Consider the following 26,436-nt stretch of genomic DNA (forward strand, 5'->3'; position numbering starts at 1 on the left):
GTGAAAAGGGGTTGGTGGTTAACAGTTCATTATAAAGAAAAGAAACATGCAGATTGCTAAAAAGGAAATCAATTAACAGCTAAAAATTATATAGTCTGTAGTAAGATAATTATTTTGCCTCAGCCATAACATTAAACCGATAAAAACACATAATTTACTGTAATTTATAATTCCCCTTTGCTGATAGCAGTTCACCAGAATGTTATTTCATTTGACTTGACAGAACATGGCAATGCACAGGAATTTAGACTAAAAGCTATTAAGTAATGAGTATTATCAACGAGCAAGACAGTAAACATTTTATGAATGGGTAAACGTGAGTGTGAGGTTGAAGCAAAGAATTTTATTTTTTACTTTGCTAATACAAGGGGAAAATTTATCTTCGTCAAAATAAATAGTACATATTGTTAGAAACTTACTCATTATTTTCCTTATGTAATTTTGTTAACATAAGTTACAGTTAAGGGATGTTTCTCATGGGGTTGACTGCATGTAAGTATCCAGAGCGAGCTGCTTGTCAAGGTAAATCATCCACAGCTTGCCTCAGATGGAAATCCATATCAAGAGGCCTCCAACTTAGATGCTTACTTTTGAAAATTTTGCCATGTGATTTACCCCCAAAAAAGGCTGAAAGACAGCATAATCTAATAGATTAAATTTGTGAACTCTTGCCAAGCAAGTTCTGGGTTTGGGAACTGATAAAAGTTTATCTAGTCATTTCAATCAAAGCTGATACAAGAGGCCTGATCTGGATAGCCTTTATTCTGAAGTTTGCTTCTTTCCTTACTGCATAAGAAAATGTATTTTACCACTATATGGATTCACAGTTTGTTAATAGTTAGATCTAGTAAAGGACGTAACCTTATCTACAAAGACACATTTCTAAAAAGGATGTACAGAATCCATAAGTCTAATTCTCCATAAATCAAGGACCAGTAAAGGGTCAAAACTGGAATTTCAATGAACTTCCTTTTTAATGCATGGAAATCAAACTTTTTTTATTAGTTTGTGCTAGTGATTACTTCAATGTCATTGTGTTTTATTAGTGTTAAGATGCCTAAAAGCAGGGCACTTGTTTCACTTTGCAATTAGCATTCCAGAATTCATCACATGGCAGAGGGGAAGAATCAGAATCACTTAGGTTGGAAAGACCCTTAAGATCATCAAGTCCGACCATTAACTTGACACTGCCAAGTCCAACACTAAACCATGTCCTTAAGTGCCACATCTACACATCTTTTAAATACCTCCAGGGATGGTGACTCAACCACTTCCCTGGGCAGTCTGTTCCAGTGCTTGACAACCCTTCTGGGGAAATAATTTTTCCTAGTATCCAATCTAAACCTCACCTGCTGCAACTTGAGGCCATTTCCTTTTGTCCTATCACTTGTTACTTGGGAAAAAAAGACTGACACCCAGCTTGCTAAAACCTCCTTTCAGGCAGTTGTAGAGAGTGATAAGATCTCCTCTGCACCTCCTTTTCTCCAGGCTAAACAGCCCCAGTTCCTTCAGCCACTCCATATAAGACTTGTGCTCCAGACCCTTCACCAGCCGCATTGCTCTTCTCTGGGTGCGTCTAGCACCTCAATGTCTTCCTTGTTGTGAGGGACCCAAAACTAAACACAGTACTTGAGGTGTGGTCTCACCCGTGCCAAATATAGGGGGATGATCACTTCCTGAGTCCTGCTGGCCACACTATTTCTGATGTATACCAGGATGCTGTTGGCCTTCTTGGCCACCTGGGCACATTGCTGGCTCATATTGAACAGCTGTCAGTCAAAACCCCAGGTCCTTTTCTGCCTGGCAGCTCTCCAGCCCCGCATCCTGAAGCCTGTGGCGTTGCATGGGGTTGTTGTAACCCAAGTGCAGGACCCGGCACTTGGCCTTGTTCAGTCTCATAATGTTGGGCTGGGCCCATCAATCCATATTATCCAGGTCCCTCTGCAGAGCCTTCCTACCATCTAGCAGAGCAACACTCCTGCACAACTTGGTGTTTTCTGCAAACTTACTGAGAATGCACTCGATCTCCTTGTCCAGGTTGTTGATAAAGATATTAAATGGAACTAGCCCCAGTTACTGAGCCCTGGGGAATATAGCTATTTCCTGTTTATTGTGAGTTTGTAATGTGAGGTATCTTCATCTTCTAGTGGTCAGTGATGTCCAAGAATGTTTGGAGTATTTATGGGATATATGATCTGAGTATTGAATCTGTCCTTAATAAGACACAGTATGGCTTGGGAGATAAATCTCTTACCTCAAGGGCCCTAGTTATTGAGCTTCTGGACGTACATGCAAGAGTGTTCTACAACTTCGACCAGAAATTTTAATTATTTTAATGAAATGCTGTTGTATCACAAGGTAACAAATAGCTGTCACAAGTTAACAAATAGCTATGTAATTGCCTCTTGGAGATAATATATACTAGGCAGTGACTGGCATTTAAAATATAGTACAACCAGCCTTTCTAAATATATTTTCCTGCTTCAGAATTTCATTATTTGCTTTATTCTCATCTGCATATAGAAACATTTTAATCATTTGGGTTTGAGGGTGAGCACTATTGTCGTTCTTTGGTTTTGTGATGAAATCTGATAAGATGTATATTTCCCCTGGTCTTTGATAAAATTATATATTTATTGCCTTGTTTGAAATTCAGATGCACTCAGCATTTTAATCTGAGCCCATTTTATTTCTGCATACCCCATGGTATTTCTTGATGCTTGATGAATTTCTCTGGAGATTTTTTGAAAAGCTTTCAGATTGACTGCCAGGTACTACAAACAGGTTCATTCAACACTGCAATCAGCTATTCTATTAATGGAACCAATTTGAATAAATTTCATTAAGTAAAAGTTCTAAAAACAAGAGATGGCATATCAGGAAGCTTGTAAGAACTGTTTTGTATGGGTTGTAGTCCAAAAATAAGATCCTGAAAGCTGTAGGATTTTTTAAATAATTTTCTTTTTTTCCTGTGGAAAATAAGCATTATAGTAGTTAGTGCACCATCCTGCTCACAGACAGACTTTATTGCTGCTTCAGATCAAGTACATTCCTCAGAGTACAGATAGTTTTGAACTATTTTGTTAGTTTGAGTCGCTTTGGTAGAATTCAATCAGATCATCAATCTTTCCAAAGCATAGACTTACAGTTTCCCCTGCCAAATTTTAAAAGCTAGTCCCACTGTGTATTTTCCAGGGCTACATTAAACAGTGTGGCCATCATACTGTGCATGTGGCATGTCCTCTGAGTAGACCACGGTGTTGTGTTAGTGTCTGGGCTGCGAGGACTGCCTAGGGTCTAATGTCGCTATGATTATGTGTTCAGATGAAGAAAGCCAGCAGCCAGTGGTTCCCTGAACACTGAAGTTTGTATTTTGATAGGCATCGCTGATAGTGATTTATTTTGTGATCCTGGACACAGATGAGACCAGTAAGTGCAGGATTTGTGTCCTGCACAGAGGAAAATTTCTAACAGAACTTAAAGATAAAGTGTTCAGCCCTGTGAAAAGTCACCATCTCAGGGACATAACAGCACCTGCCTAGGCCTCCTGCTGCTTTGAGTGCCAGTTTGCTACATATGTGAAATGTAAGGAAAGTAGTCCTGCTTAGTCCTGCTTCCCCTCTATGTAGTCACCCAACATTTTCATTTCTAAAGGAAGTGTTGATATGAAAAACTGCATCTGGAATTCTAATCCCACTTTATTGTCCTCTCATACACCAGTTTCAGCAGAGGGCCAGGAAGTATTTTGCAAACAAGTAGTTAAGCTCCTTTGATCTAAAGATAAGTTGGCCAATCACATTAATGAGGTGATGTAGGTAAGTAATTTTGTGGAAACAGGACCTAGTCACATTTTCCTGGGTAGCTGTGTACCCACTCTGGTAGTTCCAAAGGTGAGTATACAGTCTAATATGAAGCTGCCGAGAGTACAAGTAGAATTCTATTTACTTGGTCTTTAAACAAAATGGCATGAAGGCAAGTAACAAAATACCTTCTTTATGTTCTGTGAAGAAGATTTCCTAGTAAATAATAATACAGGGCTGTCAGCACGCCAGGGAAATGCTATCAGTTCTGCAGCAAAATGTGTTGCAAACTGATTTAGCTATGATGGGTGAAACTCTGTTTAAGAATAGAGTTTCTTAACACCCTGCCTGAGATCTTTTGAGATTGCAATAGAAATGCCACAGACTCCTCTAGACTGCTTCTGAGCTATTTCAGATCCAAGAGAAATACTTTTATCCCTGAACACCCAGTAAAGGCAAGTAAAGCTCAGAGAAGAGATGTTTTACAGAGATAGAGTGATCCTTCTTTAAATGTTGTGTGGGATACGGAGATTAGAAGCATAGGATCTTTGAGCTTATGTTGAATCCCAGAATTTGGAGACTTGTATTTTAAAATATATAGCAGCAGAAGAGAGAATTCAAACAAACCGTTTTGCATTAGTGTTGACAAGCCAAGCCAGGCCCACAACTACACAGATGATTAAGATTGTATAAACCCTGCCTCTTCTTGTAACAGGAACAGGTGACTCTAATAATTAAGATGTAGGGGTGATGCACCTGTGTAGCAAATGTTACCCTAATGATACTGCTATGTCCAGATTGTGAGCAATGGCTAGAAATGGGAGAATGTTACCGGAAATTAGTTATTAAATCGTTGTGTCTATTACTACCAATTCTAATACTTAAACCCAGTACCTAGTTTCAGAAACCTGTAGCCCAATTTACAAGAATTCAGAACACTTTGAGATTAAACAAAGCCAGTGGAAGCCAGGTTGTAAAAATGCTGCGTGCATTGAACAGGTAAGAGAGTGCAAAAAATCAAGACAGTTCATCTCAAAGGTGTAGTGAACACTTCTGATAGTGTTGTGCCATGACTTTATCCATAAGTAGAGGTTACTGGGGGGAGCTGCTAAGATAAGCTATTTATTGTTTGTGAAACAGCTCATTAATATGGTGATTAGCATCCTAGAGGGATCCCAGGAGAAAAATAATAATTTAGTATTCAGTGCACAGCTTGGGTATTTTACAGTAAATGAGAAATACAGAATACGGATTTTTAAGTAATCTACTTACTCAATGGGTATCGATAAACCTAAATGTAGGACAGATAAAGGTCCTGTGGAAACAGGATGTGAACCCAGAATTTTTCATTATGGGGGCACAAACACATATTTTTGTTTTCTTGAATTTGCAATTTAACATTCTCTTTTGGTTTGGGTTTTTTTTTCTTACTTTGGTTTTTTATGATCCTGTATCTAGCATTTGTAATGGACTCTTACACAATAGTACATTATACCTGTGTTTCTCCTGAAAAAAGAAGACTAGAACTTTTCATGACTATGAGCTGTTTTTGATGTTTAAATAAATATGTCTGTGCTTCTGTTGAGAGGTTCTAGATGTTGGTCACTTAAAAGGTTGTACTTAAACCCATATTTTAAATAAAGCAACAGCTAGAAGTACTTGACTTACATTTTTTGCAATAGGAATGCTAAAGGTTGTTTCAAAAGCATGATCTGTATTTTAAGGAAAAGAAATAAATACAAGTGTTTTCAAGAGGGCTAACAGTGATACACAATAAATGTAAAACCAAGTAGGTAATAAAGCTTTTCAGGCTGATAAGATCATGTGGAACTCACACAAAAGTAGCTCTTCATGCTGCTGGAGTACCACAGTGTCTGTGAGACCTTTCCAATGTTTTTGTTTCTCTCTCCCACTGGAGAAAGCTACCTGCCCTCATGCCTTTTCCTCAGAGATTATCTCAAATTGTTGCAAGTTTGCAAATACAGCTCATATAATCATTCTGTATTTGACAGTGAAATTACACACTTTGAAAAGACTTCTTTGCTTGGATGCTATCTGACTAAATCATCCAAACTCTTGCGAGTGAAACAGCCTGAGCAATTGAAAATCACTCATATGGGACAGGTTTTAATAAAACTACCAGAAGTTGTTTGTTTTGCTAGGCTTGAACCTTCTCTGCATCAGAAGGGATCTGAATAATTCTGTCTTTCCAGAAGGCATTGAAGGCCGTCATATTTTGAAGGACCAACTGTTAATGTGACTAATGTTAATTTTGTCTAACTAAATACCATACTGTCTCCTTTAACTCTTCTTTCTTGCCTTGAATAATTTCATATTAACATATTTGAAAATGTGCCTATGAGGTGTTGTGCTAGACAGAATTGTTTCCACAGCCCCTTTCATAAAGTATTTTTATAACACATCACCATAGCCAGTAGAATGAGATATTTTTTGTATGGCATTTGCATGTTTACAACAGTTACAATTCAAGGTCTCATGCGTTTATGCCACTATTGCATTTTAAACACCCTTGAAATGCCTTGAACCAAAACATTCAAGTTGTTCCATCTACAAAACCTGGTATTTTTAACTCAAGCATTAGTGGCATTGGATTTTAGCTCTAGGGGCCAGTGGCCCAGTACCTTCACTGGGACACAGTTTCCTCACTGAGTTCATGGAGGCTTGCAGTGAAACAGCTTCAGAGTGCCGGGAGGGTCACTTTCTCACCTGTCTCTCTCTGTCCCTCTTTGTCCTTCTGTTAGGAGCTGTACACTAAAGCTTCCCATGCTTTAGCAGAGTTGGTGACGGAGCTGTTTCTTCAAACCCTGCCAGTTGTGACTGACCTCTCTGTAAGAGAATGTGAGCTTCTGAAAGAGGAGTGGCAGGAGAATTTGGTCCCTCAGCTGGAGAAATGGGAGACCCACCACCAGAGACGCTGGAAGCTTTTCCAGGAACAACTTTTGCAAGAAAAAGATGTAAGACCCATATTACATTCTGGGACCCCAGACTCCCAACGTCTAAAAACAGGGATATGGAAAAAAATTATCAAGATATTAATCTGTGGGGAGTATTTTGTGTATAAATATGTAGCCCAGGTTCAGACTGAGGATGGACAGTTTGACCTGCAGTATGGATTGAATATATATGCTCTGCATGTACACTTGCATAGAAGAGTCAGAGAGTAATTACTGAACATCTGTCCACAGTGTTTGATGGCTCTGTCAGCACATAAACATTTTTTTGGCAAGGTTGCTGTCTGATGTCCTCAACTCTTGAGCATCTACAGGAACAGGTCAAAAAAAACTTTTAGCTGGCCTGTTTGGAGAGGGTACATATGAGTACAGTTTACAGAAAAAGGAGACCTTACAATGCTAAGTATTTCTTAATCATTTTTATGTATTAATACTGTAATAACTGGAAACATATGATATACACTTTATATAAAACTTATTCTTTACTCTGAGATGGTGAAGGAGCACACATCCAACTTTTCTGCTGTGTTTGTGCCCAGCATAGGGGGCATTAACACCAGAGAAGAAAGCAACAACAGAAAATGTGGAGGCAGGTATCTTCAGTATTGGGCTGGAACTCAAATATACTTTCAATTTATTCATGCAGTGCTATGTCACCATTACACTGCTTTTAAGACTAACACAGCTCAGTCAAGGACCTTCTCTATACAAAGGTGTGCTCCTTCCCATATGTCAAGTGTGTGCTGTGACTTAGAATAATTGGAGCCTCTTAAATAAAAGGTTGGCAAAGTTCTTTAACACTGGCAAAATCATACTTTTCCCTAGCCTCATTCTCCAAAGTGCCTGGACAATCCAGTACATGGTTAATAAGGTACTGATTGAGTTCCTAACTATTGCAGACTGCTTCTACCCACTCGTATTTAGGGTTCTTCCATAAAACTCTGAGATTCAGGAAACTGTGGGCTTCCTACTAAATCTGGTAGAGCAGTTTGCTGACCAGTGATTTTAGAACACCCTTGGCAATACAAAAGTAAAATTATTCTTTGGAAATTCATTGGAGGTTGCACCTCCCTGATCATTTTATGTTTACTTTATTTTAACTCACCTCTTAACTGTTTTGAAAAACAATTCTGCTTGCCTCTTCTGTTTCTGTGTCATGGAGATATCTAGCAAACTAAACTAAAATATGCTTGGCACTGACCACAGATGCCAATGAGTCTGTTAACATGCTTTGAGTTAAGGGCAAGCATTTGTGTTTTCTAGGACTGCTGGCTGGCATTTAGTGTTTGAATTCAGCATACCAATTTTTTTTTTTTATTTTGCCCCTTTTTATCAACACTGAGTTTCAATACCTGACTTGGAAAGCTTAAACCTTTAGGTTGCTGTTAATCTGCACATTCACCAAGGGTTCACAAATTGCCTATCCTTGTATGTGAATGACCTAAGCAGCCTGGTCTAGTAGGTGCACTACAAGCATGTCTCTTAGTGCGTGGAGCCCAAAGCACCATAGTGGTATCTGCTGTCTTTAAACACCACAGTCAGAGAAGGAGGATGTTCTGGTGTGCAATTTACAATTAGTCCCAGAAGTCAGAGTGCATGTTAGGACTCTTCTGCTCTGGTCCTTCCACTGTCCCATTGAACCTCAGCCATTATTCAGGACCAGAAGGAATGTTAATGGCTAGGAGACTCTCCACAAAGAGGGATATCTCAATCTAAAGTTTTGTTCAAAAAATGCTGTTTATGCATTCCTTTCTTCGTGTCATTAGGCACAGTACTGAGTGGAGTAACCACACCCTAGGATTATTTCTCAAGGGATTAAAAGGATTAGTTCATCTCCAGCAGCCAGTTGCTGGATAATAGCTCTTGGGGCAGCACTGTCTGATGGATTCATTGAATGTGAATTCAGATGTTCCAGTCATGCCTAAGGATAGGTTATTTAAATTAGAAATTTGACTTTCTATCACTTCCAGTGTACCATAGCATTCATAATATAAAGCAGATGGCTTCCTAGGTTAAAAAATAATAAAAAAAATAAAGAGTTTGCTGACATCATTAACAGTAATTACTGAGCTATAGAGAAACTCACTTAGCAATAACAGAGCTCTCACATTGTTCTCTGGGTCACTAGCACTGCAGTTGGGTCTTATTCAACACAGAATTTTCCTTAGCAGCCTACAGAGCTATCCTAAGGATGAGTGATTCTGTGGGATAAATCTCTAGAAGAGACAAGGGTTTCTCCTAGTGGGAAAATGTGTGATTCCTCAAGATTATATTCTTTGCAGGAGTTTAAGTAGCATTTTTACCTTAATGCGTGTGGCTTTTGGAGGGGTTTATACTAAACGGGAAACAAGTCTGCTGTATCTCCAGAGAGGGCATACAGGGAGATAGCACTATTCCACTAAAGCTAGGCTGACAGATTTTCCTGTGTAAACGACCCTGAAAAGCATCACACAAGTCGTATTACATTCAAAGGCATAATGCATTTATTGGCCCTTTCATAGTATAAATGCAGAAGCATGCACATTTAAGCAATAAGCTGACACTTGCATCCTACACAAAGGAGCACTGGCTTTCCACCTTAAGAAAAGAAGAAGAGGTATTGGCCACTTGAGACAGGTGATCATGTCATTTAGGAGATTCTATAGATGTTACAGTGCTGAATATGACAGAAGATCGTAAATCAGCTTTTGTATTGACAGGCCTTTTAACTTATCAGGCATTTTCCAGCAGGAGATATGTGTTTCACTTGCCTCTTGATAAATGTACTGTACAAAGAGTTACAGACTCACCTGCTTTACAGACTTGGCAAGGCTAACACCAGAAGACTTTTCACCAGAGTATTTATGTCTGCTTTTCAAGGTGGCTCAAAAAGACATTTTTCCCATTTACTTGAACTGCATTTTTCTTTGAGATTATCTTTCCTGGCGTTTATGCATACCTTGAATATGATGTCCTCTGGGGGAACAGAATCTCTTTTAATACTGAAAAGAAAAAATCAGTTTTGTATTTAACTTTTGCCTTGTACTGTTGAGGATGGGAGTGAGGCAAATGAAAATAAATTACTAATGTCAATATATTTTGAGCATTTCCCCACGTAGCCCCCTACCTCATAATTTCTGCAGACGAGCTCTTCTGCCTGGGCAGTGCTTACAGAGAGCAGACTGCTAAGCTAGGCTGCGGTACTTGCTTGGCATTCGATGTGCATCACACCCCACCTACAGGCTGTTAGGAAGAAGTTGCTTTCCTTCGATTTCCTAAGAATCCGTGCTAGAAAAGTCAAACTGAGAGCTGCAGAAAAAAAAGAGTGAGCTTACTTTGTTCTGATTTTCTGTTGTATCTGAGGTCTAACTCAGAATATTTTATGGGTTTCATTACTTCCAAAGGCATATGCCTCACATTTATTGCCAGAGAGTAATATTTAACATTAGCAGTGCTCCAGAAGGTCTTGTAATGGACTTGTTGCCAGGAAGCAAAACACCAAGAAGCTTACATTGAAAAAAACGGGGTGAGGAGAGTTCTACCTATTCCCACATCATTGCTTGATACCCAGAAAGTTGAACCAGCACCTGCTTATCAGTTTTGACTGGTGTGCGTTTTATCGCTTTTTCTTAATTTTATACTTTTTATTTTCATAGTGATTGTAATGACTTCTTTTCAAGGAGTCAGATGTTCCTTGGAGCATTTATGATGCTTTTGTCACTGATTTTACTGGTTAAATGCAGAAATTGAAGAGCCCAAACTCTCTTCCAGATGCTGAGTCTGTGCAGCAGCAGCATTTTCCCCACTCCGTACTGACTTGTCTCTGAGAAAAATAAGGCCATTCCCAAGAACAGAAATGTATTTGGTCCAGATCTGTGAGCCACAGGCAGGCTCTCAGTGAAAAGGAAAATACTTCTAGAAAGCAAAAGGTCATCTTCAGCCTTTCTTTTATCTGCTGAAAAAGACATTAGAATACACAATGCAGTGGATCTACAAAGTGTGTGCAGAGAGGTGTGAGACACTGGGAAGCCATATCCACAGAGCGGCTAAAGGGAAGCACTGTTACAGTTATTACTTCAGGCAAGTATTTGCCATCTGTCACGGTGATACCTGGAGACCTGGTAGACCTTAATTTGACACTTGCAGCATGCAATCGGAGAAGGCACTGTGCTTGGCTGTGCTCTGTGATTTTAAGAATCGCTTAGACTCAAATCGGTTGAGGTCTGGCCGCACAGGTACCTCTTGCGGCTCTTTCTGAGAGCAACCTGGTGGGCTCCCAGGCACCATACAGACATTCGGGCTGTGCTTCTCATGCTCAGCTGCACTCCTTCCATCTGTCACCTGTTGTTGAGTGCCTGCCCATCCTTCCCAGGCATCCTGCTCAGGAGCATCTGTTTTGATAAGGTTTTCTGCATGGAGAGGAGTCAGTTATATGTATTGCTGTGTATGCTACAGGGAAGGTGCTATCCAAGAAAGAAATACATTTTTATTTTAAAGCCAAAGATTATGTGTTTTCTGATGGTCTGCACTTCCCAGGGGAGTTCATTGTGTGCTCACAGATAAAGCCTCTCTGCTCCATAGATCACTGCTTGCATAGGAAAAGACTATACAAGCCAATAGGAAGGCCCAGTACCACTTCTTGTTCCTAACACTAACAGGAGCTGCAATTACATATCTAATTCTTTGCCAAACATATTGATCTAGTGAGACCTTGCTGCCTGCAATAATAGAAAATTTAGTCCCTCGTGTTCTGAATGATACTAGAACATGAAGTGAAGCTGTCAGAGAGCCTGAGTATTATATTTAATTTAGGGCTCTACATATGTCTGTAGGCAATCTGCATTTATCCAACTGCCAGTGTAGTCTGAAATACACTCTTCATCTCACAGGGCCTTACAGCCATTTCATCTTATGGCTTATTATTCATTAAATTCTGACAGTATGCTAAACAAAACCTTAAGTCCATATCTGCAAAACATTACAGTCTAATGGCAAATCCATTAAAACATTTAAAGGCTAAATTCTTAGGTCTAAATATCACCCTGAAGGAGCTGTAAACTTGCAGTCTGTAGACCTAATCACACGATCTCCATTTCTAACTATTAGCACTGTGTACTGTCCATAAAAGCGTGATGAAAGATGATATCTTTATTTTGTTCAGTGAAAATAAAAACTGCATTGGCTACTAGTGGAAAAAAAACGAAATTAACAAACAAGAAAACATACCACAACCTGCTAAGAGTCAGTGCATTATTTTGTGCTGTATTATTCTTTTTCTCTTGTTTCTTTGTTGCTGAAACTAGAAAATCTGCAGGAGACACAGCTCAGGGCTGATCCAAACCAGTGCAAAGCCTCCCTTTCTTTTCAGTGAGCTTTGTTTAAGACTTTGATCATTGAGAAAAAAATATTCCTAAGTAGAATAATTTTAATTCAGCATGAGTTTGTTTCTTGAAAGAGAGGGAAGATTGTTTTTAACAAATTAACTTCAAATAAACCCCTGTATCATAATGTGGTGACTAGAGTGACTGAAATTAGAGTATCTTACGATTGTCATTTTTTCTCCTACTTTTAGCTATGGGTAAAGGAATATGCTCTGTCTGCTGTGATGCAAAAGCACCTGTCTGAGAAACAAGAGAAGATCATTCAAGGTGTTGTAAGCAGGCTGGGATGCCTCAGTGATGAGTAAGTACACTTTTATCCGTAGGCAGGGGGTAAAACTGCACGGCTGCATGCACAGATTAAAACTTGTGTACATTACATTGTGGAAAGTAGTGTTGCAGGATGATCATCAGGCGGAGAGGCAGTGACTCTAGTTTTTGTCTGAGTATCAAAACCAAATTAAAAAATGGAGATACCATGACTGCTGGTATATAGAAAAGCTAGTCTTCTGTGATTTGTCAAGTGGTGTGCTTTCTGTGTTTCTACTCCTATGTTTATGAGTGGTTTCTAATCTTGAACCAGCTTGTCTTTGCAGTCTGTATGTCACATTGGAGTCGGATATTGTTCAAGGTAAAGTGTTCTGTCCAGCACCTTTTGCTCTACCTTTGCTTTCTGCTATTAGAATACCACAGACCATTGCTTTGGATGATAATGACTCCTCTTTTGCATTCTCTGTATTCACCAAGGAGACTTAGTTTTATCTCATCTTTGTACAGCTAAACGTCTCTTTGATAGAGATACATCTCAGAAAACACAGATCTGTGTTATCTGCCTTGTTTTGATTAAGATCTCAAATGACTTCGTTCACCATGGTCTTCACATTACCAAAGATCAAAGCATTTGAAGACTTGTCTATTTGAAATACTGATATTATTGCCCTTGCACTCCTTTATTTTCTCTCCGCTTTTCAGTTCAACCTTACATTGTTGTCAATGTAAGTCATGTTCTCTGACTTCAATGTTTCCCAACATTAGGTATCTAGAGAGCTCATGATGCACATACACAGAAGTCAAATACAGGCACCATGACAAATATGCACACAGACTTCACTCCCCTGGTCCAGAATCAACTTCAAAATTTACTCTGCTGTTTAAAATTCACCACAAACTTGCTTCAGCCATGTCTGCTCTGCCATCTAAGCCTCTTCAATGTCTCTTTACAATGTGCCTCCTTGGTAATCCAAGGTATGCTCTTGCATTTTCTTTAAATAACTTTCCTACAGATTGCATTCTATTTTCATCTTAAGTCTCCTGTTAAAAAAAAGTTTACTATGTAATTATAGATTATTTTTTATCTCTTCTTATTTTTATTTTAACTTCAGTGTTACAGAAGTCTGTCACAACAATACCCATTCTTTACACCTGAGCAGCTCTTCAAGGCATGCTTTGTACAAGAAGATGTTACACAGAGTGAATAGTAACTCTTGTCATCTAACACTGGCTTTTCTGAACACAGATGTGCCAAATCAGCAAGCAGCTCAGCTGATTGATTTTCTATGGTCCTTTTTACAGGTCTGTTAACTGTATATTGCAAAAACACCGACTTTTGCTGTGTTCAGTACTCAGAAGGTTAACCCTCCGACGAGTTGGGATGGCAGCCCTCACCCGTATGAGGCTGTCCAGGAAGAAGAGCTTGCTTCAGGAACTGAGAGAGCAACATACCTTGCAGAAGGGATCTTCCCCCTGCCAAGATGAGGACCAGTGGCAGCTACAGAAGGCAGTGGTAGGTACAATATCTGAGTAATTTTTCTCCAGGGGTCTCATCTGCTGTGGGGTCTGGTACTAGAAGTATAACCATAGGAGAACTCAAAAATAAAAATGTTCAAGTTTAAAATATGAAGAAAAATATTCTCTTGTCAAAAATGCACCCACTGCAGGCATAGCAGGTCCCTGAGTGTGCTTGTTTTAGTTTGGGCACACATTTGAAATTTCCTAGTACCTTTATCTACTGCCTAGCTATCTGTGCTATGTGTTATCACAGCAAGCTTATTTAGTTATTTATTATATATGAAAATACTAGTTAAAGAAGACATGCCACCATGTATAAAGGACTTCTACATAAGTTACTGTTTCAGGATAAAATAAATTCCTACTGGGAATTCCTACAGAGTTCTGCTAGGGATCGTAATACACACTTGAAAAGTTCTTACTTGAGGGTCAGAAGAAATTCCTTTCTCCAACAGACCTAGCAATTTCTTCTGTACCGTCATCATTTTTCATTCTTCTTTCTTTCTCCTCTGTCCATTAGGAGATGCTCAACATCCATTCCCCTGACATCCTTTGAAATAGTCCGGCTTCTGTAGGTTAAAGAGTTGGGAGAAAGTTTAAGGAATGTTTAGATTTGATATTCCCACAAGTCACTTTCAGATCTGTTTGTGACTGTTTTTCAGGGTTAATACATGAGGTGGTATTGGTTATTTACTTACCTGCATTAAATACTTGCCTAAAACAACACCTAATTTTAGATTTCAACCTCAGAGGACCTTCCTACTGGGTGTCAGTGATAGCCCCTGCCCAACCCACTGCTGCTGCACGTATGTCTTGAACCCATCCACCACTTTGCAGCTCTGTGCTCCATGCTGTCATTGTGTAATTAGCTGAGAAATAATATTTTGCATCCTTCTAATGCAGACTTGCATAATACAAACCCTATTTCTCCACTTGGAAGAGGAATAAGGAAATTCTTATATTTGATACTACTATTGAGTAGTTCCTGTTAAGTGTGAAAATCTCAAAATCTCATTAACCTTCAGAAGAATTAAAATATAAACTGATAAAATAGAAATGCATATGGCTGCATTCCTCCTGTTATGTGTTTTCCACTACTCCCTCTCACTTAGCTCCCACAGGGACATTAATTGATGCAATCACTCTGTTCTCTTACAAAAATGAAAAGTCTCCAGGTATTACTGGTCTGTTGGCCTCTCTCCATTACAGCCTCTTTCCAGCTAAAACCCATCTCACAAGGAAGTGCCTAAAAATAAGCTTAGAAGATCTTTGCTTCCAAAGAAGTAGGACCTCGATACGGAATTGTGAAAAGTCAGAGAGAAAAAAAATGTTATGAACAACCTCCACAACTAGAACCAAATGTATAAAGAATTAAGGAAAATGTTAATTTACAGACACTCAATCAGAGTTTCAGACATACGCTGTTGTTTGAACTAAACTTAATTTTAGCTTGTGCCAATTTTAGACTGGTAGACAGTCTCATGTCTATCTGTTGATTTAATGTAAAATGTAAAACACACTAAAAAAATCCTAGATTCAACATGATAACATGACATTGGGTCTCCTAAAAAAAGATAAATGGTTTAATGACATTCTGACTGTCTAAAAAAAGAACATCAAAAACATATGTTTGAGCTATAAAGACAGACATGTCAGAGCAACCCAGCATTAACAGGGACACCATTATATTCCACACATGAATGTGGACAGAGCAGGTTCTTTTCCTACTTCCATTTCTTATTTCCAAGAGGGCATCAAATAGATGCTGTCTAATCTACCAGAACAGCTTAATGTTGTTTAGCCTTAAATGAGAATATACTATAAGAGGGACATCAGCAACTCAATAGAAGGCAACCTATGGAAGACTAATACACATAAGGAACACAGAACAGGTCATGCTGGTGAGTGTATATTGTTGTGTGCTAAAGAGAGTTTAGAGGGAGCGTGGATTTATAAAGAAGCATAGAAAATGGTGGCAAGGATGGTCAAAAGACCTCAAGAAACTAGAACTCTTCCACTTAAAAAAGAGGCATCTTCTGAAATATCATAGATTTTAAAACTGGCATAAAATATGTGAAGAGGGAACAATTTTTCACTTGTTTCCAATTTCTTGTTTCTAACAAAAGAACAAGAGAGCACCAAGCAAAGCTATTAGATGACAGGTTCAAAATTAAGAAATGTGCGGGTAAGCTGTAGAACTCACCACCACAAGATGCTGTATGTACCAAGAGTGAAAAGGGTTTCCAAGTGTTATAAAACACATTAATGACCTCTCCCAAGGGCCACACGTACCAATATACCAATTTTCTCTCAGACAGACCCAGCAAACTGTGCAAGTATTTCAGGTGCGTAACTGTATACTTGCCTTGTTCCTGTGCACTTTATTGAGGCATCCACAGTTATTTCTTACTGGACTCAGGATATTTGATGTAGACTGGTCATATTTTTAATAGAAATAAGACCAAATTCAACAGTACAGAATACAAAGATGGAAATACATCACTTGGAAGTGACTACTGGGACAGAATGCCACTGTTACTGTGTGTATCATGACAGAGGCAATAGGTTTTTTTGCAAAGACAGATGCATTACATGACTCTGCATAAACTTCTGCTGGAAATTAGATTATTCTAAATATAAAAGCAATAACACTCTGAATGAGAGTTTCTTTAAAGCTAAGCTGACTAAGTTTGTCAGTGTATTTAAATTGCAGTGCTATCTCTTTGTCTGATTACCAGGAGTCTCACATTCTGGAAGAGGAGGAAAGTCTTGAGGAAGAAACACAGCAGACCCATTTAGAATTTCACCAGCAGCTAGTCACAGAAATTCAAGAAGCTCTTCAGTTTCTTCAACAGCACATGGAGCAGGTGATTGGGCGGACACTGCTGCAGCATGCCCGACAGGAAGCTGGAAAAAAGAGTTCAGATGATGGACAGGACTTCAAGGTATGGAAATGTTCAACAGCAGTTTTCCAAACAAAATGAGTGCTACTTTGCTAAAATGGAAGGGAATTTTATTTATTTATTTTATTTTTACCCTGTGCCTAGAAGTATCAGCAGGAGACTATTTCAGCCTGTGTCAAAACTCAAGATACCTTGCAAACTATTTATAAACTAACACTTATGTAGAAGTACAGTATTTTCTAGTGACTTGCTATAGCAGCCAAAACAGGTTTTATTAAGCCAAACCCTGGAGCATTAAAAAAAGTAGAGAGAGCTTTCTTGACAGAAAATAACAAAAATGAGGAAGAAAATGAGATGGTTATCTGTTGATGAAGGTTTTGTGGTTGAGTAATAGTATTTGTATATTAACAGCTTAATATGCATTCATAGATAAATAATTAGATAAAAATAAAACTCACTTTATAGGTTAATACAGTTGTTCCAAAGTAAATATTTGGATTTTCTGTATAATGGGAAGTTGTAGTAGAGCTACACATATACTGATTTACTTTGCTGGCAGTCAGGTTGACAGGTAAAATGGGCTATGGAGATTGAACAGATAGAGGAATGGCCCCTTCCCAGATGAAGGTGGGGCACATTAGAAAGATTTTACTGTAATCTTTCATGTTGAAATGTCCCATGGATTAATAGAAATACCTGTTTTCCAGTGTCTCAGTCTGCCCCATTTTTACAGCACAGCATTCACAATCTTGTGTGCACATACAAAATTAGATTTGGCCTTCAGTTTGAGACAGATCAAAACCCTTCAGTTTTTGACTTATAGAATGAATTGTGACTTGTACCATGTAATACAGGAGAGACTGGTGGAAGCTGCTGTAGAAAGTGTGTACGGGACCAGCAATAATATCAATAGACTGGTGCAAAACTACTATCAGCAATTAGGAAAAATCACAGAAGGCTATGAAGGGAAAAGGCTTCAACAACTGAAATCCTTACAAGGTGTGTATCATATTGACAATTATAAGGTAATTCTTGTTTTTTCACAGAATCACAGAATCACAGAATGTTAGGGATTGGAAGGGACCTCAAAAGATCATCTAGTCCATCTTTTAATAGATTTATTTTCTTATCACTGAAAAGATTGCTTTTAAAGATATGCATATCTTTGCATATGCAAAGAAATCTGTTATTTAAAGTAAGCAACAGAGAAAAATGAATGTGTAAGTCCATATCCATGTTTGAAGGAGAAGTGGTAGAACTGTTATTATTAATCATTAGTTGAATTATAGTCATAGATGCAGCACTCTGTTACTTGAAGTTTGGTACAGACACACACAGAATGAGAACCCAGTGTTGCAGATTATAGTTTAACCATGAACTCCGGTTCACCAAGCTAAGATCAGAGACATCACCAGCAGTTGATTTTCTGGTGCTCTAAACCTCAACACAAGGCAGAAGAATTTAGAAAGCAAAGTGTTATACAAGTATTAGGTTGTACATCCAATGTCTACCAGAAACACTGTTCAACTTTGCATATTGATATATGCAAATAAAATTAATCAGTGAATCAAATATTAATAGGGGGAGAGAGAGGGTATATGACAGGTGCCTACAAGCTGAATCTTTTCCCTAGAAGGGAGTAGATCTGGGTTTGCAATCCCTGCTCCCATGTTAGAAAACATAAACATCATTGGCAGACAGTCCACTTCCTCTGAGTTGACTGCTCTCAGCTTTTGGGGTAGATTCTTACATTCAGTCCTTTTTTTGGCTTAGTGAAATGTTGTTGTCTCTGAAGTTGAGGAAATGCTTTAGAGGAGACACCAAAAAGTCAAACGTGCCCATCCTGGAACACTCTGTGAGCTACTGCATTGTTTCTTAGTTGTAAACCATGACCCTCTTACAGGTTGTGAAACTGCTGAAGAGGTTTATGAGCTGCTGGATCTCACTTATGTGAGATACAGGCAGTTTCTCCTGGAATTACTTTTAATTGCTCAGTTCCTTCAAGACAGAAGAACAAAAGCAATCTGTGATTATTGATTTCTTTTATAAGCACTCTCCCCTCCCCTGGGTGAAGGCTGTTGGCATTAAATGAAGTTAGCAAGTTAGCGAAACAGCAATATCATTAGAGGCTGAGTATTTGAGACACATGGAGTGGATTTTTTTTTTCTAAAATAGAGTTGGCAATTTTAAATAGAAATGATTCTTTAACCACAGAAAAGCATTTTTGAAGAGGAACAGGCATATCCACTGAAGGCTGAGATCCAGAGATGAGTTGGTAGGAAGGATTTGTGCGCCCCAGTAGTAGCTAAATATGTTCACTGGTTATAAGACAGAACCAATCTGTTCTGCAGTGCTCTGTTGGAGACTTCAGTATTGGAAGCTGAAGTGCTAGGGTTAGGCAAAATCTGCGGGGATTTTTGACAATCTGTATTTTAGGCATTGGCAGCTAGCAAGGCAGTCAGTGACTTAAGGTCTCACAAAGCCCCTCTAAAGAGTTCTTTGGCCCCAATTCAGCCAGCTGCAGAGTCTAAAATCCCTTTGATTTGAGTTCCTTTAAGCAGGAATTAAAACCAAATCCTGTTCCAGAATGCTCCTCTTACCTGAGCTGTGATGAATGTCATTATACACTTGCACGGTCTGTTTCATCAGTGTTTTGATACTGGTCTCTCGACTGGTCTCCCTGTTAGCTTGTGAGACCTAGAATACCAGTCACTGGAACCACAGTCAGCCTTCTGGTAATACTAATTTAGGTTATTTTTCCTCCTAGAGTTTGAGTGGATATATTATTGTTTCAGTGTATTGGTGTTCTGTGAACTACAAGGAAGAAAATTACATGTTTAAGCAGAGCACATTTTCTTTTCAACTGAAGAAAAAGAAGGTCCTTCTGCTGCAACATAAGCCTACAGGCATGAGGGAGGATGAGAGTATTTATGTTGATAATAAAAGCAGGAGTGTTTTAGATTTGTTTGGCCAGAGAGAACCCAGCTGAAATTTACAGATCAAATGAACTGCTACAGTGAAAATATATTGCAAACCTACATGCTGCAGCTCGGCTGAGATTTTCAATACCTACAGATAATTTCTTCAGCTTTGTTGGTGCTTTTTGCATTAGGAGAGAGCACTACCATCTAATAAGAGACTTTGATGCTTTAGTACATGTAAGTCCCTCTTTAACCTAAGTCCAAATTTGTGATGCAGAACCCCACTCCTTTCTCACTTCAGCTGCTGTATTGGCCCCAAAAGCACTTAAATTTCTCTTTGTGATTCTTAACAGCCTGGAGCTCTGCTCCAGGGCACAGCGAGGACACTCTAAGTCCTGCTAGCCAGCCAACTGCTTTCCATTCAAGCTCAGCCAGGAGGCAGAACATCCATACTTCTTCCTTTCCAGAAAGGGCTGATCGGTTAGGTGATCTCCAAGCATGATTACCACACTGAGAGTGTTATCCTCCTCACCAGATGCTCTCACTTGTTTCTCTCTAAAACAGAAGATGGGAAAAACTGTTGGCAATAGACCCACCTACTCTGTGATAGCCCTGGGGTTAGAATGGCCACCTAGGAAATTTCTTCTGCATTTAATTCAGTGATAGCTAAATGGGAGTGAGGACCATAATGCCAGGCTTCTTTCTCCCAGTGAGTGTGCTTGATGTCAGGCTAGAGGTTTTTGTTTCTTTGGGTATCCTTTGGTCTAATACATCTGAATTTACAGTCTGTGTGGCACAGCCACAGGAAGAAAGGCAGAGAGTACCTCCTCTCGCCCTGGCAACCCAGTCCAGCCTAGAGTACACTCAGTAACTGCTCCCTGAGGGTACCATCGGTAGAAGTCAGCCTCTCCAAGCATTCAGAAAAGGTTGAATGCTCCCCAAATGAATGTTGTGTACCCTAATCTTACATTCCCATCCAAATCCCTCCTTCTGTGTTTTATTTAAAAGTAGTGATGCAAGGAAACTAGTCCTATCTGTCAGACATGCCCTAAAGCCTTGCTGCCAGGCAGGCCTTCAGGGACAGGAGTCGGGAACCTGGTCAGCAGATAAACACCACGTTACTCACAGAATGTGAGCATATGCAAAAGTACCCAGAAAACTTTGCTATTAAATGAGGGAACGTCTAGTGAAGTTAGGCATTCCCAGGACTAAGTGGTCTCTGAACAGAGACTTTCATTATATTGCATTTTTTGTTTAGGTATTACAGTTCTTGCTTAAGGCATCAAGGTCTTTTCATAACATTTCTGCTTTGAATTCCATGTTAATCGGTTAGTCTTGAGTTGGAGAAGTGGATAAGAATAGGAATTCAGTGACATTACCATCTCAGCTAAACGATACACAAAACTATGATGCATAACAGATCACAGTGGCAGAGCAAGAGTGTGTGAGTACTTGATATCCCTAAGGCACAGTGACTTTGGAAAGACTGATGTCCGGTTTTGCTGGCTATCTAGAACAGGGATTAGTTTGTGCTGATTAAAACCTAATTGTATGGTTGCACAATTCAGAGTCTGTAATTTTGAGCAGACAATTTTATGAAAACATTATTTCGGCAGAAAGAGGTGAAAGGAACAGACTTAAGAATAAACAAGAAAATGAACTGGCATTGAAAGAAAAACAGACCAAAGGCCTCCTGAACGTGTCATCCACAGTACACCAAAGGTAAGAGCAGGCACCAACACTGCTGACTCTATTGAAATGTTGTGTTTGCAGAGCTACATAAATGTCTAGCTGAATAAATGTCTTGCTTTTGCATTTTATATTTGTTGGAAAAGAAATTTCTGTTGCCAAATTATGTATACCCTTTGATCTCAGAGAATTACTTTCTTATTAAATAGACTTACTGATGCTCGTTAATTACAGACAGAAGAACTATGCACAGAGAGTTTGAAAAGAGAGAATGAAAAACCATGCCAAAACATATACCAAATTTTAAAAGAAATTTAACATAAATGTAGGATGGGAACCAATGCTAATGCATTATGTTCCATCTTCTCTGCTTTGAACATTGTGTTTGTTAGTATGCTGTTGAGTAAACATATACCATAATGAAGAGAAAATGTTTGAAGCATAAGTAATACTCAAAATGGCAAGATTTCAGTGACTGCCTTGGACAATCAAGATTACTTGCAGTAAATTTAGAGTGGAATCCCTTGAATGTTAATTAAATAAAAATCATATTTCATTCATTACTGATTTTGTGAAACTTAGAATCCAGACAAAAAGTACTGGAAAGGAAAAAGGAAAGGAAAAGTACTGGAAAGGAATAAGTTGTCATAAAAAGCTGTATGACTTGGCATGCACATGATACGTTTTTGGAATAATTTTATTTCTGTACTCTTGGTTTATTATCTGGAACAACATGGCATCTGCAATTTTGACATTGCAAAGAGGTTAATTCTCTTTTTAGATTTTCTGTTATTTATAAAGTGAAAGAAATAATTTCCCACTTTCTGTTTTTCATCCTTGTTTGAATTAATATGTAATAAAGGGCTTCATAAAAGATCTGTTAGTTACACATTATAAAGTTTATCATTGATTCTTACATACAAATTCACTTCTAGCTGTTGTCCCAGTTTTTCTCCTGTAATTTATTCTAGCATCTTAAAAGAAAATATGGTCAAATTGGCCTTCATGCAAGCAGAAATATGTTATTGAAGAATGTAACTATTCAGTATCTGTGCTGGTCTCATAACCAATAGTAATCAAACCCATTTTCCTTATGATTTCTTTTATGGTCAAATCCCAGTCCTGTGTAAATTAATGACAATATTTCCATTAATTTGTCTAACTCCTCTTAAACTCATCATAGATTGTTTTATTTCTTTTCCCCTTGGTGCAAGGCTATGAGTGTGAGTTCAAAAAGCAGATTTTGAAAGCTAACCTTCTGTAAGCGTTGACCATTACAATAGCAGCTTCATTATGTGTAGATGTCAGAAACAATTTGCGTTATCTTCTTCCCTGAGGGATGTGATAGGTGACTGACAGCATTACTTCAAGGTAGATCAGGCAGGAGAACAGAAGAAATACAGATTCAGCAAAGCTGTAGCCATTCAGGTTCTACTGTCTTACTATTAATCTTTAATCAGCAAAATAAAACAAGCAAAGAATATAACTGTCAATGCTCCCAATTGCTGCATTTTGAATTACCATGTTTCTGGCTCAGTCTCAGCCTGATACTAAAAAGCTCTGAATGAAATGCCTATTCTTAATCCCTTATCCTCCCACCTGATCTTGTAACAGCTTGTCTCTTTGGCAAGCAGACAGTAAAGCTGAATTTAGAAATCTACAGCGGTTTTGAAAGCAGACTTCAACATTAATGCTAAACTCCAGGTTCCGAAGTCCAGGCATGGACAATCCAAACTCCTGCTGCAATTCCTACCTCTGAAAGGAGCTTGTATCCCATGGAGAGCCAAGACAGGTTATTAAAATCAGTAAATCTAACTGAAAATCTACCACAGAATTGTTTGTTCCAGGAGAAACTAGATGGGCTGTTACTGCTAATGAGTTTTTCTCTCTACAATATCTTCTAAATACACTTTGCGAGGATTGTATTCCTCCCTTGGTGGTGAACAACATTGGTATTTTTAAATTTCCCTTTACCAGGATGGTGCTGCTGCAAAAGAAGGTTTTGTCTCATTTTGAACTGAAGCAGCAAATTCGTCTGGAGTCTCTGAAACAAAAGCTGCTGGGATTCCATCACCTTGAAACCGAGTTAGAGAATCAGCTAAAGGTAAGTTAGGGTAAAATAACTCAGGGATCTGAAGCAGTCCATGGAAAAAATATCAGCGTGGGTGTAAGGGTCTCTTTGCTATCTCAGCTAAGATTCACCACTGTCTTCCCCATTGAAGCTATGACTCAAAACCTAGTAACACATACAGACAGCTAACAGTTTGAGACTATTTCCTACAAATAGAACTGGGGACTTGTGGGAGACATTATATTCTCTATCGTGCTCACTGTCAGTTCTGTATTGTGTCTGTTGCAAGTACAGACTCACTTTCTGGTTACTTGAACACCTTTACCTAATCAGATGGAGACTACTCAGCCTCCCTACTTGTACATCAGTGTTCTTGAGTTCATGGCCGTGACAAGGAGAGGGTCAGGGCCAAACACAGTGTAGATTTGACCAGCCAGGTTTCACGGCAGATCTCCTGCTTTTCATCACAGACATGCTCTCAGCCTGTTTGTGTTCAGCGCTGTTAACAAGACGCTGGAGTTGCTTCTCACTGAATCTCAGAAAGCTGTTGCAACTCAGAAAGCTACTCATCAAGAATCTTAGTAAGAAACACATCACTGATGCTAGCCATATTGTTTCCCGCGCTTCTGCAATGACATATGCCTTCTTCTGCAATGCCATGTGTAGAATAACAAAACCCAGAATCAAGCTGTGTTCTGTAACTGACTGTTGGTTTATCCTTGTGTGCAGGAAACAGAGCAGGACTTTGTGAGTGAGTTAGCTGCACTGGCCCGAGTTCCAGTGGCTGTGAAGAAGCAGCCTTCTAAAAGGAGCAAGTCAGCAGGTTGGTACAACTCTAGCTTGTTTTGAAAAAAACACATAAACCCACATGTCAGGCTGCATTATGCAATATAACACAATGGAGTTTTAGGAGAGATTTTTTGTTGGTGCCATTTCCCTAATTGGGATATGGAAAAGTAAGGCCATCTTTCAAAGTCACCCAGTCCACCAGTAGCAGAGCCACAAATAAGTGTCACCGTTCCTCATTCCAGAGCAGTCCTTTAGCCAATAAATCACATTGTGTCCACTGAGGTAAGGCTTTGCCTTGCTCAAACCAGAATTATATTTCATGTCTTTATAACGTTCTTTAAAAAGGGCTCTGTTCACCTTGATCACTAAGTCTCTGGGAGGACAGCAGAGCCAAATCACAGTTTCCGTTCTCCTGATAATGGAAGAATCAGCCTTCCCACACAACACATGCTCAGAACTAAAATCTTACTGAATCAGGAAATTTGGAGTATTTGTATGAATTTACTGTAGTTTTAAGAAATTAGACTAATTCATTATTCAATAAATACTTAGGGACAAATTGTCAGAATAGCAGTTGTGTTCCCTGATCTGTATTTGCATGGAGCAAGGAAATTCTCATCCTTTGAGCCTTTGCCATCCTGCTGTCATCATCCGAATGAAACATTTGGCATTACATTTGAAAGATACTGAAAGGTGAGACAGGTGCCTGAAAGGAAAAAGCAGCTCACTCACGTGGACAGTTTTGAAGTCTCTCTCCCCAGTTGGTTGTTTCCCAAGTGTGCAGAGCTGTTTGTCCTGGTATGCACCATGACACCAGGAACAGATGTCGAAGCTTAGCTCAGGGCCCTAAAAACAGTGACTTTTAACATCAGATCATTCTGATTCAAATCACATAAAATTATGAAGTTACTTTTCTTCTGTTTGCTGGTAGTAAAAAGTCATTTTCATTTACTTGCTAATAAAATATATGATTTCAACTGTTGCACTTTGTGGAAACTTACTTCAGTGTTCACCAGCTGTGAAAGTTCAACATCTGCTCTGTGAGACCTAACTGATAGTAAAGATATTCTAATGTAAAGTGGAATGATTTCCTTGGAATAAAAATGTGTGTGTATGAAGTGTTAGAGTATTTTTTTTTGCTTTTGGCTCGTCAAAACCAAACAAGCTCTACTGTCTGTGATTCTTTTTTTTTTTTTAATAAATCCATATGCATTTGGCAATTCAGGGGAAAAATCAGACTCAAAAAGGAAGACCTTTCAGACACCAGAATCGAAAGACAAAGAGAATTCTCATGAAAATATTCAAGAGCCCCCTGGACTTACTTCTGGCTTATGCAGGTACAGTAGAGGCTAAAAAAATGAGCATGTGAAAAACTACTTATAAAAAGCAGTACGAAATCTACTTCATAAGCAGATATATCAATCAAACCCAAAATATAACACCTACACTAGCTGAGCTTCTTCCTTAATACTTACTTCTCACATGCATTTGACCTTTTTTCCCCCCATACTCTTTTTTAAATTTAGGAAAAGCATCTGAGTTTGCTTGTCAGTGTTGTTACGTCTTTTATAAATAACTTTGATTTTAGGTAGACAAATGAGAAATACTGTTTCCAAATTTCCCTTGATTAGATTTTTTCACAACCTGAGTCACAGACAGCATAAATCAGCAGAGACAAGTGAATCTGATGGAACTAGGCTGACATGTAGCAACCAAAATATGGTCTGTGGTATTTGGGCTTTCAACTTCCACCTTTATTTCAGGAACAAAGGCAAGCGCCAGTCTTTGGCTGATGAGGGTAGCAGCTCTAACAATTATTTTCTTGATAGATGTTTCAGTTGGCTTATGCTGGGGTGCTAACTAGAGGAGAAGAAATGGCTACAAACCTGAAAGATGCCAGCTGATTACTAGGGACAGATCAAACCAGCCAGCTGGTTGCTGGGGCTTGATATATTGAGCAGAGAAAATCCTGTTGACAGGCAAAGCGAACAGTTGGTTCTCAGGAGCCACAGGCCTTTGGGGAAAAGTATTTATCCCCTGAGTGACCTCAGCCTGGGACTGACTTCAGGAGATGGCTCCTTTTGCTGATGGCATCAACCCTTTTCACACACTCCTTTCCCACAGCCAACAAGGGATACGTGTGTAG

The 26,436-nt window shown here is 38.9% G+C and overlaps 1 protein-coding gene across 1 annotated transcript in view; it reads left to right on the forward strand.

The window, feature by feature from the left end:
• The window catches only part of EVC (Ellis van Creveld syndrome), a gene marked incomplete at its 5' end in the record, with an annotated part of 52,902 nt that overhangs the window by 26,161 nt on the left and 305 nt on the right, over window positions 1-26,436 (forward strand). The window contains 9 exons of the mRNA XM_010187447.1: window positions 6,563-6,775; window positions 12,324-12,433; window positions 13,702-13,912; window positions 16,656-16,862; window positions 17,675-17,819; window positions 21,358-21,463; window positions 23,408-23,534; window positions 24,231-24,324; window positions 25,516-25,627. Of these exons, the coding sequence (XP_010185749.1) occupies window positions 6,563-6,775; window positions 12,324-12,433; window positions 13,702-13,912; window positions 16,656-16,862; window positions 17,675-17,819; window positions 21,358-21,463; window positions 23,408-23,534; window positions 24,231-24,324; window positions 25,516-25,627 (1,325 nt within the window). The remainder of the gene's footprint in view (window positions 1-6,562; window positions 6,776-12,323; window positions 12,434-13,701; window positions 13,913-16,655; window positions 16,863-17,674; window positions 17,820-21,357; window positions 21,464-23,407; window positions 23,535-24,230; window positions 24,325-25,515; window positions 25,628-26,436) is intronic.

Source organism: Mesitornis unicolor, unplaced genomic scaffold (assembly GCF_000695765.1).
Source record: "Mesitornis unicolor isolate BGI_N332 unplaced genomic scaffold, ASM69576v1 scaffold16106, whole genome shotgun sequence".
NCBI lineage: Eukaryota > Metazoa > Chordata > Aves > Mesitornithiformes > Mesitornithidae > Mesitornis > Mesitornis unicolor.